At 38.2% G+C, this 17,228-nt stretch overlaps 1 protein-coding gene across 2 annotated transcripts in view; it reads left to right on the top strand.

The window, feature by feature from the left end:
• Positions 1 to 169: 169 nt before the first annotated feature.
• The window catches only part of LOC135478076 (serine/threonine-protein phosphatase 6 regulatory ankyrin repeat subunit A-like), a 51,345-nt gene continuing 34,286 nt past the window's right edge, over positions 170 to 17,228 (top strand). For both annotated transcript variants that reach the window (XM_064758347.1, XM_064758346.1), the window contains exons 1-7: positions 170 to 357; positions 8,332 to 8,415; positions 9,523 to 9,672; positions 10,480 to 10,680; positions 11,081 to 11,233; positions 13,149 to 13,352; positions 14,548 to 14,634. In XM_064758347.1, coding sequence (XP_064614417.1) covers positions 307 to 357; positions 8,332 to 8,415; positions 9,523 to 9,672; positions 10,480 to 10,680; positions 11,081 to 11,233; positions 13,149 to 13,352; positions 14,548 to 14,634 — 930 coding nt within the window. In that variant the 5' untranslated portion in view covers positions 170 to 306. The remainder of the gene's footprint in view (positions 358 to 8,331; positions 8,416 to 9,522; positions 9,673 to 10,479; positions 10,681 to 11,080; positions 11,234 to 13,148; positions 13,353 to 14,547; positions 14,635 to 17,228) is intronic.

The following is a 17,228-nucleotide window of genomic DNA, read 5'->3' as shown; positions in this document are numbered from 1 at the left end:
TATAGCCTGATTGTTGAAGTAGGAGAGGTAAACAAGTACATTTCTTGGTCAGGTTAGGCGCTCTCTTGAGTTTTATCGACGTTCATGATTTCTGTCCAGTTGTGTAGGACGAGGTTATAGGGAGAGCAGCAAGCACAGCTGAGCGGGGAGTATGGTTAAACAGGAAGTCGAAATACGTCACGTGACAATCCCGGGCCAATCAAGGCTCAAGTGAACACTGTCATGGCGGTAACTAGAGAAAACCTTCCTGTCTAGGAAAAAGTTTACTCCATGTAAAAACCGTGACGTAAAGATAAAATCAAGTTGATGGTGGCGCGGATGAAACTTGCCATGGTTTGCCAACAGCTTGCTGACGAGGTAAGACCAGATTAAGTGGAGGCAGTTGTTTTGTTGCTAGTTTTAGAACACGTGTACTTGTTGGTGCAGGCCTCACACCTTCGTACATTTCATATCACTACATGTTCTGAAAACGGATATATGTCAAGTCCTCCAAAGCTTTTGTAATTTCTCTATATGTTAGTGTTGTTGTTGGATACGATTTGTTAACTGTGGAGATGACAGTTGGCTAAGACAATCAAAAGAAATAGTTGTCACTAACACTTATCTGGTGTAGCCATTGGACCAATGAAGACAAGACTTCAGAAAACTAGCGTAGACCTACATGTGCATTTCTAACAATTTGATGTGCACACTTACACAGTACCTTTTCCCCGATGACAAGATGTTAATGACACAAATATCCTCTGCACCACAAATAAAATATAGGCCTACAGTACAAAATACACACTCATGATTTGTAATTCATGTAGTTTGTTATCTTTTATAAGTTTTGATCAAATGGTAAAGTGGGCTCGTTTGTGCCTTGTGGGCATGTTGTTAATTAGAAATGTAAGATATCTTCTCATCCCAGACAACAGAAGATAAGAGACAAGAGAAAACATTCATTAGCAGATCAAGCACTGAATCAGAATTTCACTCTCCCATCACTCTCATATCACTCACTGTCATGGTGTACCATGTACATTTATTGTACATTTATAGCTGGGTCATTTTCAGTTCTGATCTTCTGGATAATTCTTTCGCATTGACCACCTTGCACAGAAACCTCTTGTGACAAATAGATCAGTGGAACCATTAATGTCTCAGTGATAGAGTGACACATCTGAACTGTTTCGCATATCCAGTTTTGTGGGTTGTTACAAGCAGATTGCTTTCAAATGTACAAATTCACACTTTCCGCATATCTTCATTAACTCAAACTGGCAACCATCCTACTATAATAATGCATCAAGGTGGCATAACCAAAATTAATTTGAAAAGTGACTTTAAATCCTGAGGAGATAAAATCCGATGTAGGTTTAGCTGGAGAGCTATATATACATGTAAGAAGATAAGAAATGCTTAGTCAGCTAAAAGCATTTTCCTCACCACAGTCAGTGAGCTGGCACTCCTATCTAGTCTTTAGGTTGCTCTGATGTTAGTTTTGACATAAATTTGTTCAGCCATTGGAAGAAACTGCCAAAGTCCAAGCCGTGTATAAACCCTTGTTTCCTTGATGTTAATGTTTTTATCAAATAAATATGTATTGCCACCTGGTTTTGCTGTTATTTCAAAGTGTCACAGCCAGAAATTTGATTGGCAGAAGACTTGTGCCATAACATTACATATAAACATAAATTACATCAGACACTCACGCGCCTTTTTTTCACAAGATTTTCATTTCTGTTATGTTTTGGACAAAAAGACAGTTTCGTGTGGTGGATATCATGCTTTTGGGCTTGTACATCATGGTGTTAGCCTAGTTTCTGGCTTTCTTCATTGTTGTGAACATTACCTAAATGGTGCATATGCAGTTAAGTCAATCATGGCATGTGATATTTGTTATTGAGCACTAAAGCTCATTTGCTTGCAGATTTGTATGGTGAGGTATGCCTCAGCTTTCTCTCACATATAACCTTGGCAGTTCATGGTCAGGTAAATCACCTAAAATTTTGCCTGAAATAATTACATTTAGAGGCATATAAAAGTCATAAAATATTTCATTGGTGCTGAAAATTTTATAAATTACATAAAATATTCTCCTACACACACCCTCCAAAACAGATGCTCACATAGATCAATAGGGCTGGTGGATTTTAAAAGGCAAAATGTGCAACTTGATAGACTGGGCAATATTTTAGGTCATTTGCTATAGGCATAGGTACACTACTACCAGCTGCACGATTATTGATTAGTGTGAAAAACCCTTCGCATAGAGAATTCAAAATAGAAAGTTGTCAGAATTTGCAACAAAAGTCACAAATGTTACATTAACCCTCTTGCTGTCAGCTAAAAGGTCAGCGTCATGTGTTATTGAGGTATCCTTGTGTGACAAGGGTTATCCTGTACACCATGTACATGTACAGTTCATGTACATGCTGATGACCTTTACAGTCAAGTGTGCCTAAGACCACTTTTTTATTTTTTTGGTATTTTAAAATTCAATCCACTTATATTTTTCAGAAAATTACCCGCTTTACGCAGACACATATATCAGCAGATATATTTCTGGTATGCAGTATTGCAGGCCTGAATTTTTTTTCTTGGTACTTATTATTGGAAAACTCAAAACTGAAAACATGCTTCTGCAGGGTTATACATGTATTTCAAGCACAAAAATAACTGACGATGGTACATGTTCTTAGGTGTATCAAGTACTGTCCTCTGGCATTCCTAGATTTGCAGGAAAATAATTTTGAAAATGTCAGTTATACAGTGTATGTTTGCTTTGGATAGTAATCTGTCTTAGCATATTGGAAAAAAAACATAAATCAAGGGCTGCAGTCTTATTCTTTAAAATAATTCAGATTTTTCACTGCTTACATATATATATGTGTACATGTATACATACATACCTCATTAGTGTGAGACGAAGTAGAGATAGTTGATGTAGCTGAGACAGTTGAGATGTATGTGCGATAGTTGAGATGTAGCCGAGATAGCTGAGATGTATGTACGATAGTTGAGATGTATGTACGATAGTTGAGATGTATGTGCGATAGTTGAGATGTAGCCGCGATAGTTGAGATGTATGTGCGATAGTTGAGATGTATGTGCGATAGTTGAGATGTATATACGATAGTTGAGATGTATCCGAGATAGCTGAGATGTATGTGCGATAGTTGAGATGTATGTGCCATAGTTGAGATGTATGTGCCATAGTTGAGATGTATGTGCGATAGTTGAGATGTATGTGCCATAGTTGAGATGTATGTGCCATAGTTGAGATGTATGTACGATAGTTGAGATGTAGCAGAGAAAGCTGAGATGTATGTACGATAGCTGAGATGTATGTGCGATAGTTGAGATGTATGTGCGATAGTTGAGATGTATGTGCGATAAAAAAATTCTAATATATACCTCAAGTTGATAAATTATAAATAAAGTAAGCACCAAAATCTGCTGTGGGTGACTCCATTTTGCCTAAGAACTAGTCCTGAAGTCTTCTGTGTTAGGAGGAGAATTTCCATCGGAAACCGCTGAAGTGCTGTTCATACATTTCCGATAGGACTCTTCTTCCCAGAAGGTAGTGAACAGTACAGTTCGTTTTTCCTCTTGACGATCAGGAAACTGGAATGTTGGACGAGCTTACATGAACAAGCCAGCGGTTTTAACAACTCCCATTGGCTGAGAGGCAACACACCCCCAGCATAAATTACAGGGTCTTTTAGATGGAGGACACGATGAACTCAGTGATTTATGCCAGCTTTGCCGTTTTCAGACTTTATGTGTATGGCGAGGAAAAATCGCAAAATTATGCAGCAGGCACCACCAGATAGAAAAAAATGTGCTCTTTTCAGCCTGTAGTGTCATTGTTGTAAGTTTTCTTCTGCTGTAAACTTATATGTAAATACATGAACAAGTACCTTGATCGTGTGTGATTCAGAAGCAAACAGATCAAAGTTGTTACGTAATAGATGTTTTCAGTCTGCATGTATATGTAGTACATGGTCTTACTGTACCTATTCTAATTGTCAAAATCCATTGTTTGGCATTTTGTCATGAAAAATAGTGTTTGTTGGTATAGATCTTAATTCTGAAGGGGAGGAGGGGCTAATAAAAGAGATGATGATTTTGTGAAAAATAACATGCAGAAAAAATCCCAATAAAAACTTTACAGTAGGTCCTTTTTTTTGGAGGAGCGTTCAGGATCCACCCAGCAATGATATTTTAATGGATCATTGAAATAAAATATTAGTATTTAATAGTGCCTGAACACTAAACCTTGAGTATGGCGTTAAACATCTATCAAATAAATGAAATAGGTGACCTCAGCTTCAACTGTTTGACTGAGGGGTGGGCTCAGACTCCTAGCCTCAGAACTGACTATACATGTACATACATAATTGATTACATACGGTATGAATTAAGTCAGCCACTCATGGATGACAGATTAATCAAATTAATACCTGTGGGTCAGCTTTAATGTATACTGTACATGTATATATGTATCCATTACTAAAGAGTTGTCATAGTACAAGTACCTCATCTAATTTCTTTAGGAATATATTAAGTCCTCAGGACATATAGAGGCTGATTAATTCATGCAGGACGACTAACGAGAGATGTGTTTACAGGGGCACTTCTGTGTAAAATTCTCCAGACGCACACGTCTACATGTAGGTATTAAAAACATCTGCAAGAACAATCTTTTGTACTGTAAGTTAATTTTATGTACATATCTGGCAATTTAATCTCCCTATATGCTAGACTCTAACATGTCTCGGGCAATAGAAGTTCACGTACATACCCAAATTCCTCAACCTTTTCGCATATGAAGGAGAACATTTCAGTGCAATTTAAACACATTTTTGATTTTGCTTGGATTAGCCAACTTCAGGGCTTCACAAAAAGTATAATTTTTTCAGTCTACACCCAGTATTGCCTTCAGAATATGCCTGAACAAACACCTTGCCAAAAAGGTTGCAGAATTACTCCACCATAAGTCCAAAATATGTTTTGTTGATGTTTACAAGTTACATACTGTCAAAAGTGTAAATGTTTTGGTTATTCGCAGCCATTGGTCTTAGAATATCACCCATCGTTATTGTTTCAGTGCGTTGTCAGAGGATGCAGACAGGTTATTAAAGTCAGAGTTCATTGTACTAGATGCTTCGCCTCCAAAGTTAGGCAAAAAGAGTTTTGTTTTGGATTTTAATTTAGCTAACATTGGCCCATTTTGAGCGAAGAAGAATGTTGTTTATGTACTCAGCGTATTCATGCATATTCATATATGTAGTTGTGTAGTGATGTCATAGGTGCTCTGAGCCAATCATCAGCACACTCTTTCATCATGTGACTAGAGTACTGGAGGTTAAAACAAAGCCAACTTAACCCAGGAGAGGTAGTCATTGAAGACAAGTTTAGCATAAACAATGAAAAAGTACAGCTTTTATTCTTTCTTTCTTTCTGGAAAAGTATTTAGAATGTATCTAGTTTTCAGATGTGATGGTTTCTTTGTACTGTAGTACAAGAATCTGCAAAAGTCAGCATTTGGCTCATTTAGCTCATTTAGTTCCAAGTTATTTATCACCTCCTGCTCCTTGCATAGTTTCCCAGGTGCTTGAAACTGTGAATGCATGCACATTGGGGCACAATGGGGTGTGTGGCTGGTAGCATGCCAATGAGATTGCGGTTCGTAACTTCTAACGCTGTATTATTGCTCTACATGATTGTCACTCAGACTGCTTATGGAATCACCTCAATACGTGTTCAACAGTGAGTTATACTGCTATGCTTTTGAAGGTCAACTTTTCCTAAATTAAGCACAGGTACATGCACAAGCAGGCAGCTAGGAGGTCAAATGATCCATTAGCCTGACATTTTACGTGTAATTTTTTCTACATGCATGTCACTGTCCGAATTTTGTAGAATGCCTCTCATTACTAGATGCTTCCCTAATCTTGTACATGTACAACTTGTGCTGTGTATATAAGGAAAGTGTAGTATCAATGAAATAAAGTACAAACAAGGTGTGGTTACATGGTATTGAATCAGTGTAGGTGTATTTTTGTGAAGGTATACTGAAAGGCAGCCTTACAAACTTGTATTTAACATACATATATATGTATAAAGCTCATTTGCAGCTACTGGCGCAGGATATGAAAATCTGGGGCCCCTTGCATAAAGGGATTGTAAACTTTAAGCCCAGTGCACGTGGACAACATTTGTCGTTGAAAACAAGATTTCTTGATCCAGACAACAAAAAATCCTCAAAATTTACTTGTGTGCAGGTAACCACAACAAGAAATCCTGAGTCGCAAACACTTGATCCAAAGATTCAGCAACAAAAATGCAGAAAACAAACAAGATTTCGCTCGTCTGCGGGCAATCTAAATCTTGTGAGCTTGTTGTCGCCTACATCAACTAATCAGCGTCTGTGGAAATGTCATTTGAGTACATACAAAATATCTTTTAACATGTTACTGTTGACAGCTAAATTATTATGATGTAGATCTCTTTAGAAAATGGACTGCTTAGCTGAACAATAGTTCGAGGGTTCACCTCGGAGTCAGGAGGCCCAGTATCAAACTGGGTCTGGTCATATCAGAGACTTTAAAAATAGCACTTGTTGCTGCCTTGCTAGGTGCGAAGTATCACTATATTGTGATTGCATGTAGGTCAGGGGTGTCAAATCTGGTGTCTTTGGCATGATAATTCAGTGGGGGCAGTACTTGGTGACCCTTCCACAAGAAAACACAGAATATGTACACACACCTAATGACTCTGTCTTCATATGGGTGTTAAGCACAATGTACATGTAAAAGTCCAAGCATACATACAAACAAGATTTTCAAAATGAAGTCAAATTTTTGGTGTAGATCACGATCTTAATTCAGAAAAGTTACTATCACCTTACATTTCCTTTGTTCAAGTGGCACAAACTTATATTTAAAATTGATTGTAGGGTTTACAATCTCTATGTGCAAGTGGGCTTATATGTTCATGGTGAAATATTAAAGAATGCAGATAATTTTGTCCTGTTATGTTTATAAATGCAAGTTTTTAACAGAAAAATAGCTAGCAAGCAACAGGCCTCAGTTTACTACTGTATTTGACCTACATGTAAAGTTTTGTCCTTGACTAGTTTGCATGAACCGCTTCGTTGGTGTAATGGTTAGATTGTTCTCGTCAAAAGCGGGAGACCCGGGATCAAATCTGGGTTGGGTCATAACAAAGTCTTTAAAAATAGTACTTGTTATTGCCTCACTAGGCGCTCAGCATTCAGCACTGAAAAATTAGAGCAAGGAAACAGGACTGGTTGGCCTGATGTCAATATAATGTGACTAGGTGGAGTGGCATGTCTGGTGTCTTTTGGCACGATATTTCAGTGACAGCGGCACTTTGGCAGCATGGACTCATCCTGCAACAAGAAGACACAGTATACCCACATGCACGTAATGACTCCTGATCAAATGGCTGAAATATAAATTTATAACATATAAATTTTCACTTTTTCATTTTGCCTGAGAATCTGAGAATTCTAGTTAAATGTATTTTAGAAATGAGTTTTTAGCTTTGTAGGGAGCGGGCCATGGTCTAGTGATTGAAGGCGCTTGTCTTTCAGTTGGCAGGTTCAGGTTGGTGTGGGTTCAAATCCGGCCTTGGGCATGTTGGGTGAGGAATTTGTAGATTCCCCCGCTTTCACTGCTTGTGGGACGTTAGTAACAATACTCTATTCATGTAAGCGTTGCAAGACACTGTTGTGGCCGTTGATACAGTCCATCGGTATGGCTTGTAGGAGAGTTCGCCAGTGACTTCCCAAATGTCAGTGGTTTATGCCAGACGTTCCAATTTTTCTAACCATGGAAACAACAATGAGTGTGTCAGTGTGAAATGCTAGAGTATGGCATTGAACAAAGGACAAATAAGTTGCTCTTTTTTTCGAAAGTATGGTATGATATCCTACATGAAAAACTGTAGGATATTTCAGCAACAAAAGTAGTTTTACATGTATATGGCTTTATATTTTGTCTCTGTAAAGGCTGTGTTTTTGGTGAGGTTTTAAGGTCGGTATGTGTCTATGGACAGTCCATGCAGACACGGGTCTGGATTTTGTTGTTATCATTACCTACATGTAGTTACAAACACGTACAGTGCTCAATGATGGATGTATCAAAATATAAAAATATATGTTTGCTGTTCTTTGATTGAGAACTGTCGATAAACTACACCTATGACCCACAGCTGTGACGTGTGAACATGTCAGTGTAAAGTGCAAGCTTTGTAACACAGCATAGGCAATTAACATGTATTGTTTACTATTGTCTCTACATTTTTTGTTTTGTTTAGCCCCCACTTGTCCAAGCGTGTTTCCATGGCGACTCTAATGAAGTGAGGGCTTTGTTGTACAAAAAGGAAGATGTCAACTACCAGGTACATGTATATGTGTGTTATATTTCGTTGTATCTGTATGTGTGGGCACATGCATTTAATCTACACACAAGACGTGTCAGATGCGAACATGGCGAATGTCTACAGTTGTTCTTGGGCTCTGGCCTGTTCCTCTATCTACCTCTACATGTCTGTCCTGAATTCTAATCCCCTTGTTGACATATTAAATAGCAACATCAAGTGCATTCACCACCCAAAGATGGAATGTGGAACTGAAATTACATATACATTTGCTGAATTAGCAAACATCAGGGCTTCAGGTAAAGTGGTTCCCCCCCCCCATGGCCGAGGGGGCTAGCACGTAGCACGCCAACATTGCCAAATGACCCATGAACCGCCCACCAATGTGACGGCTATGAGTTCAAGTCCAGCTCTTGCTGACTTCTTCTCGGGCCATTTGTGGGAAGGTCTGCCAGAAAGCAGTGGATGGTCATGGCCATCCCCTGGGCTCTGCCCGGTTTCCACCCACCATAATGCTGGCAGTCGTCGTATACGTGAAATATTCTTGAGTACGCCGTAAAACACCTATCAAATAAATAAATGAATGAAGTAAAGTGGGGTTTTTTTGTTAATTACGACAGATAACACTCTCTTAATTAACAAATGTTCGATACAAAGTCTGCTATTTCATTTTTATTCTTTTTTTGGATTTCTTTGTGTCAACTCAACCGTAAACACTAAATATAATTGGTGCCTAAATCCTGAAATTCTCCTGTAAATACATGTAATACAGTCTGAGCTGAAACCATGCATTACTACAGACGTTTATTTATTATTTATTCATTTGATTGGCGTATTGTGCCGTAAGAATATTTCACTTATATGACAGTGACAGGCATTATGGTTGGAGGAAACCAAGCAGAGCCCGGAGGGAAACCCATGACTATCTGGAGGTTGCTGGAAGACCTTCGTCTGGTGAGGTAATATGTTTTAGTATACACTGTTTGGGAAGGACCCCTTACACTGTGACATACATGTATATGAATGTTCAAAGCAATATTATTGCCCACATATTGGTCATCTTGCTGAAGTACGTGTAAAAAATTTTAGTTTACTTTGTTGGGAAAAAAAGTTTTGATGTTTAAACAGGACACAGAGAAGCGAAGCCCCTTGCATGCCGCAGCCTACTGTGGTGAAGCAGAGATTGCGGACCTCTTGATCATGAGTGGGGCACGCGTGAACACAAAGGACAACAAATGGGTGACACCGCTACACAGAGCCTGCTGTTCCAGGAGTCAGGTGACCAACCTTAAAAATATATCTGTTGAGTATAACTAATAAAAGTGCTTCATTGAGGCAACACTGCTTGAATAAGCTATAGGTTAACAACAATGACTGGCACAAAAAAGTATTCTGACATGGGCTAACTGTTCTGTTTACGGAACATAACTCAAATTTTCCGTCTGTCCACATTGTTAAGAATTCCTAATTCCTTTTGTTCCTAACAGTTACCCCCTATCAAAATACTATTTTGCGCCAGACACTGTTGTTTACCTCTAGTTTATGTCCAGTCTTGCACAGTCAGCATGATGGATTTTGGAGCATTCTACCTTGCTTTGAAGGGGACTCCCATGGTGATGTAGCTGGAAAAGTACTATAAATCTTCAACCTTTTCCACCTCTTAAGCACTTCCTTTCATTATTATTTTTTTGTGAAAACGACCCCAAAAATATGATTTCTCTGCGTCATTAAAGATTCCAAAAATACTTGCATAAAAAAGTGCTGATTATTTCTCTGCACCAAATAGTTCTTGTTCTTAGACATCCTTCAGCTAAGCATAATACCAATTTGCTTGGTACAGTTTTTACATATTGATCACGCTTCGGATGATCTTGAATTATCTATTTCAGTGCAATTTATGCATGCTGTTAATTTGATTTTAGAGACAAAACTACGTTTGTTGGATTAACCAATTTCAGGGCTTCGAGCAAAGTATAACTTTACCAGTTTACACAAAATAATGCCCTTAAAACACAAATGTATCCTGTTTCATGTCTGTGACCCTTTAAAATCTAATAATGTGCTTTTACGATTTTATCTTATTAGGAAACTGTGGAGACACTGCTGCAACATCAGGCAGATGTGAACGCGCGTGACAAGAACTGGCAGACGCCACTGCATGTGGCAGCAGCCAACAACTCTGTAAAATGCGCAGAATTTATCATCCCACTGCTGACGAACGTTAATGTGTCTGACCGGGCGGGAAGGACAAGTTTACATCACGCTGCCTTTAACGGTCACAGAGAGGTATGGGGGCTCCTACAGACAGGGGAGATAACTCTGCCTATAGTTGATATGTGATAGTTTCTTGTCCTCTCCATACTATGCAGTGTCTGAAGCTTATCAGTGACCTACAACATGAAAATGTGGGCTGATAACAGGGCTAGGAGTACATTGTAAGTGCTCCCATCAATTATGCGATCAATCAGTTCAGCTTAAGATGGGAAGTTTGCAAGATTTTATTCAGTCCAATGCTCTTGTGGCCTATCTGGCCGTCACATTTCAGTCTTGAGGTTTTTTATGAATTTTCGATCATATAGTAAATTAAAAGATATTCAAGTTTTATTTTTTATTTTTATACCCTCTGACTTACTTGTAATACACATTAGGAACATTTCGTGAAAAACGTTGTGATATCTTTTTGCAGATGGTTGAGTTGTTGTTGGAGAAAGGTGCCAGTATAAACGCCTTTGACAAGAAAGATCGTCGGGCTATACATTGGGCGGCCTTTATGGGTCATCAAGACGTGGTGCGGACGCTGGTAGAGCATGGAGCTGAACTGAACTGTCGTGACAAACAGGTACCTGTCCATTGCTTAAAAATTAGACTTGGATCGGTAAGAAGTGGTTTTTGATACATGTGGTGGCCTTTAAAGTCTACATATTTCCCTAGGGCAAGTACAGCTTCCCTTTGATCTTAGCAGTCCTTGACCTTGTCAGTATTTGACTTTTGGTGAAGGGTTTTCCTGATTTTTAAAACTCTTGAAATAATAGAGGTTATTTTGCACTTGATACTTGATGTGCTTCAAGTTAAATATCACTTTATATGGACCAGTAAAGAAGCTACTAAACTTAGATGTAGTATTGATAACGCCTGTCTGCCTGGCAACAGGTCACAAAAAAATTCACCTGTCACAGCGACAAGTAGGCCCAATAAGTTTACAATCATGTGAAGTCAATATCCTTGCATGTCTATGATTGTGAAGTCTGTAGATTTACTTGGCGTTCCCATAATCAAAATGTTGTCTTAAGACTTCGTCATTTTCTGCCCGAACAAGTCATCACTGTTAGGACGTCATTTAGTTCACAAGGACGTCGTCAATGGACCTATTGTATTTACGCTTTCAATTCCGAGACCAAACGTATCTTCAACGTTGAAGGACCCGCTTCAATTATCGGCAAAATTAGATCTGCAAAAATACTTTTCCTGACACTTTTTTGCCAGAATCCACAGTTATGATGAAACGAACAACGACAGTCAGACTGAACTAGAGAACAGTCAATGCAGAGCTGTGAATCAATCAAAAATTGAAGTGTCACAAATGACTCAGGAGTCTCTCGCCATCACATCTATAGTTAGTACAAGTTACTGGCCATCGTCATATAGATCAAATCTTCTTGAGTACAGCGTGAAACACCAGTCAAAGGAATAAATAATAAAATATGAAATTAATTGTTCTGGCCTCTTCCTATTGCCCAAAAGTGTACAGTTTTAGGACCGCGTTGCTAACTTTTCGCGCTCGAGGACTAGGCATGACGGCACAGGTGTAAAGGGGAGCAACTCAAGATTCATGCACATAAATCTAAACGCATACAGACCAGATGATTTTTTTCAGTTTCCCTTGAATGGGAAGCGCATGCGTACACAAGTACGGACTGAGCCCCCGAAAATAAGTTTCGTCTTGATGATTGACTGTGCAGAAGTCCCGGTCACGACAGAATATTGAATAAGAAGGAAAATGCTACTGAAACCAAGTATTCTTGTAACACAGTAGACTTATATGGCTTCACCAGGTTGGCGATGTTGACAGAAAATAATTTCGCCTATTTCACAAATTATAGTCTTTCTAAAATTCAGACTGATGGGAACATTTATATACCTGTAGGTGACAGGTGCAAAAAAAAAAAAAAAAATCTACCTATCTCTGTGACAGGTGGTTTTAAATAAACATTTCTACCCCTGTTTGTAAAAATGGACAGGTAGTGAGATTTTCCAGCTATCCCCATTCTCCCCAGATCCACGGATATTGGAAAAGGGCCAATGGGCTCACACTGGGAACAATTTTAACTAAAACTGCATATTTCTTGAAAAAATGTACAATTGATCTATGATTTTGATGTGTAATTTACAGTTACTTACATACCTTAAATGAAAATGTGTGAAGGCATGTTTAAATTAACCAAAATCAGACACACAGTTTTTCATATGGTGTCTAATACTCCCATTTTTAAAACAGTTAGGGTGAGGTGTGCATATATGAATAGTGCATGTTCCCTCCGGGGCCTGCTTAGTTTCCTCCGGGGTCTGGTTAGTTTCCTCCGGTGTCTGCTCGGTTTCCTTCGGGGTTTGCTCCTACCATAATGCTGGCAACCATCATACAAGTGAAATATTTCATCGTATATGTAAAGCGTAAAACGATTAGGGGGCCCTAGAGTATAGGTAAATTATGTTATGCCCTTGTATCTCTACTTTACCGTGATGTTTTCTCTTCTCAGATGTACACACCGCTCCACGCCAGTGTGACCAGTGGTCAGGTGTCTGTAGTGAAGCTGCTGTTAGAGCTGGGCGTGGAGGTAGACGCGGTGAACTGTTACGGGAACACCGCACTTCATGTGGCCTGTCTCAACAGTCAGGACACAGTTGTCACGGAGCTGCTCATGTTTGGGGCGTCCATCAACGCCGTTAACAACAAAGGCCTGGTAACACCTATACTGTGATATTTGGCCTCCTTGTCTTGTGAATATCTTATGCAGTGAAAACAAAAACCAGATGTTGTACCGAGTGTTTCCAAAATGGTTCCATTTTAAGATGACTTGTTAAATAGAAAAATGTGTTCGCATAATTTCCTTTGAAAATCCGTCATTGTCATGAAACCGCAAGCATTTGCTTATTATGTTACAATATTCCAACCGTGGACTGATTCAACACATAAAAAAAACTTAAGCTTGTTGAGAGTTTTTAGTTGTGCAAGAACAGATTTTTTGGTATTCACCAGACTCATCTCTGTAAATTTAGAAGAATATTCAGCACTGATGTTTTCATTTGTTAGTCTTTGTACATTCAAATAAGGGTGTAGAATAAGAAATATGAACTATGTTGTACTATAGGCCTGCTCTAAATTACCTTCCTTGTTACACAACAGTGTCTATGACGTAACGCCAGACTAGCTTTAAAGTCGTGAAACTACAAGAAGTGGGACCCTCATCTATCAAAGCATGCTGTATGTAGGTTTTTTCGGTAACAGAATGTGATAAAACATTGTATCAGCCCTTGAGAGTCGCTGAAATATCAAGAGATTTTAAATGAAGTATATGTTTTTGAGCATAACATTTCGCTGTTTATTGTATTTCTGCAGGGTCAGGATTTAAAATCACCTACAAATAGATTAAAAAAATATTTCTAGGCTTTCCAAATCAGTTTGCAAATTAAAAAGGTTTTCAACTAGTTTATGCCGCTTTATCTCAGAAGCTTGCCGTTTGCCCATTTTCTGAGGTCCCTCCCAACCACAGCTTACTCTGAAAATGCACATATTTAACGGAAAAGTGACCTTAAGGGAGGTAATTTAGTCCAGCCTTATTAAAATGTGTATGGTTTAATATTGTCTGTGCATAAAATGTTTAAATTTCACTGATTGTTGGGGCTTGGTGACAATAAATGGTTGATCTTGCTTTGTGTGTCCTCATTAAAGACAACTAATCATCCCACAATAAGGTGTGCAACCTTGTACAGTATGTAGTGAACAATTGTATTCATCAATAACTTGCCAAAGGTCAGTGGTTTTGCCCTAATAAGTGAAATATTCCTGAGTAGAACAATGAAATAAAATAAGTAAATGAAACCAATTGAATGCTTCTGTGACAAGCTTTAAGATATCTGATGGCTGTGTTTTTTCAGACACCTCTACACTACGCTGCAGCCTCCACACATGGGGGAATTTGTCTGGAGATGTTAGTGTCCGAAGGAGCCAAAACAAAAGTCCAGGTAACAGTTTCCTTGTACAAGTAGATCAGCAGTTAAATGTATGCAAAAAGTGAGTTATTTTTTTTATGTAGCAAGTTTTTTCCATCTATGAAGCCTGACAAACTGTTATGCTGTATTGGTTGATAGAAACAACAGGTTTCAAACTGCTGTCAGAAAACAAAGATATGCTATAGTGAGTGGTGGTTTTCGTCGTTGTGGGTTTTATCAAATGAGTAAATCAGTTCACCCATTTCTTCACACAAAATAATCCTTTTTATCTGTCCACCTGTACTTTCACTAATTAGGTGAGTTATTTCACGAATGTTGTATGTTAAATATTAATGTGTTATTAGGTGCACATATGTCTTTGAATTTTGCAAAAAAGGTGTGCAAATGTATTGGAGTGAAAGAACATTGTAAGCGTTGAAACTCATGTGACCTAAATTTTAATTCATTTCAGTTTGTATATATAATATATAATTTGTATATATATATGTACATGTAAATGCCCTTGTGTGTTATTTTGTGAACACTGTAGGTGAATATAATGCTTCATTTGGGTGAAGAAAAAAGTGACCCGGAAGTTGTGACTGTGTCGTATACAAGTTAGTATTGCCCGCGGCGTCTGTGAGTGCATATCCGGTTGACGCGTCATGAGATGAGAGCATTGGGCATGTTGTGCAGTTGTACGGGTGGTGGTACAGATGTCAGCCAAACACATGTTATATCTACCCTAATTACTTTCTTCGCATATGAAAGAGCAACCTTCAGGGCAGTGTAGGCACATTTTTAATTTGATTTTGGAGACAAAACCAGATTGGATAGATTGGCCAATTTCAGGGCTTCACAGAAAGTATAATTTTATCAGTCCATACTGAATAATGCCTTCAGAATGTTCTTGAAATAAACAACTTGCAAACATGCGAAAAGGTGGAAGAATTACAGTATCGTGTATTACATCACTTAGCACCTGGGTATTGATATTCGTGTCAAACAGCGGAAAAGAAATGGGTGTTCACAATAAAGAGATAAATGGTCCACTTTTTCAAGAAAAACCTTTTACATGTACATTTATAGACACAGTGTAATGATTTAGAAATTTATGTCCAAAAAAAAAAAAATAAATAAAAGGAAAAATTTGATGGAAAAAAAGAATAATATTTAAAGTTATCTTGTGCTGATTACATACAGTATTTACCTCCTGAAATTTGCCATCTGTGTACAGTAATGCACTTCAGAGACACGTATGCGCAGAGAATCCTAAGAAGTATGAGGATAGTTATTAAAGGAGTATGAATCTGATTTCTTTTAATCCAAAAAGAAATTTTCCTGCTTTTAATTGTTCACAATTTACTGAAATATGCCGCCCATGACTACAAAAGTTACCAATTTTGATTTCTCCTATATATATATATGCACGGGCATCCATTAGTTTAAGGGTTTATTTTTTTTATATAAAGGCACTTTTGTTTTCATATATTATTTCTTCATGTTGATACAGTTTTTATTTGTTTCTAAGCAAACCACAGCACCTGCACTGTGCAGGTCCTTGTGTATCGTCAGTTGTGTAGTGTATTGACTTTTTCTGACACCATTTGTAATGTAACGTTAGACTCTGGAATGCTCCTTTATGCAAATGGTCAAATCATGAATGCAGTTCGTCTCTGGTGGATATGTTTCTTTCTTTAGACATATCTTTAGCTGCATTTGTTTGCTTCAGACGAAATACCTCCTCCTTAAAATCTGTCTTTTTTCCTTTGACCTTCCCCTCCCGCCCCCCCACCTTTATCTCAAGTACATCATCCGTAGCATTTTCTGAGAAAGTGTGTTAACATCATATTTCATTAGACTCGATTTCAGTGCTTTCAGATGTGATAACCTTGTAGTACAAGTTGGTGAGAGACTTTTTTGTGACTTCAGAATAGCTTGCAAACATTAGCAATGTTATTTTTGTAACAGTAATGATCGATTGAATCATCCGTCAAAATTTTCTGTGTGAAAGACTAACATGCCCTATTTCTTCTAAAATTTGGGACACCTGGTCTGCTCATTTTAGCCAATATATATGTAACTCTAGCAGGAATATTGAGTTTCTGTTTTTTTCCCACATGGTTCGACTCTCTTATGAACAGCATACTCATATCTTAACTTTTCCAAAAGGCTGGTAAAGAAATGTAATATTCTACTTTCACCACTACTAATATTTGTCCAAAATTTTAAGGGAACATCCTGTCTTTGTGTCTGCAAGTAGGTTTTTAGTGGAGTGAGCATTTTCTGGGAGAACCTCCAGTCGATGGATTTAGTGCCTAAAGTGCTTATTCAGTGCCAAGAGAAACCAGGTGCAAATATTAGAATAATGTGAAGGAAAGGTAAAACACAGCTCTCACCACGGTTCAAAAAGATTTACGATGAATTACAATATTTGATCCCTATTTATGAAGAGCCCTCATCTGTTTGTGTAAAATTTTTCTGTTGTAACGTGATACTATTCCTCATCTGATGACGAATCAGGCAGATATGACATCGGGGAAGACAGTTGCCCGGGAACAACATTATGCGCGTTAAAATTTAAGTATGTGATGACGTCATCTGTGGTTATAGGTCAGCGATGGCGG

The sequence above is a fragment of the Liolophura sinensis genome, chromosome 11 (genome assembly GCF_032854445.1).
Source record: "Liolophura sinensis isolate JHLJ2023 chromosome 11, CUHK_Ljap_v2, whole genome shotgun sequence".
NCBI classification, from domain to species: domain Eukaryota; kingdom Metazoa; phylum Mollusca; class Polyplacophora; order Chitonida; family Chitonidae; genus Liolophura; species Liolophura sinensis.
This window is presented reverse-complemented; position numbering and strand designations above follow the sequence as displayed.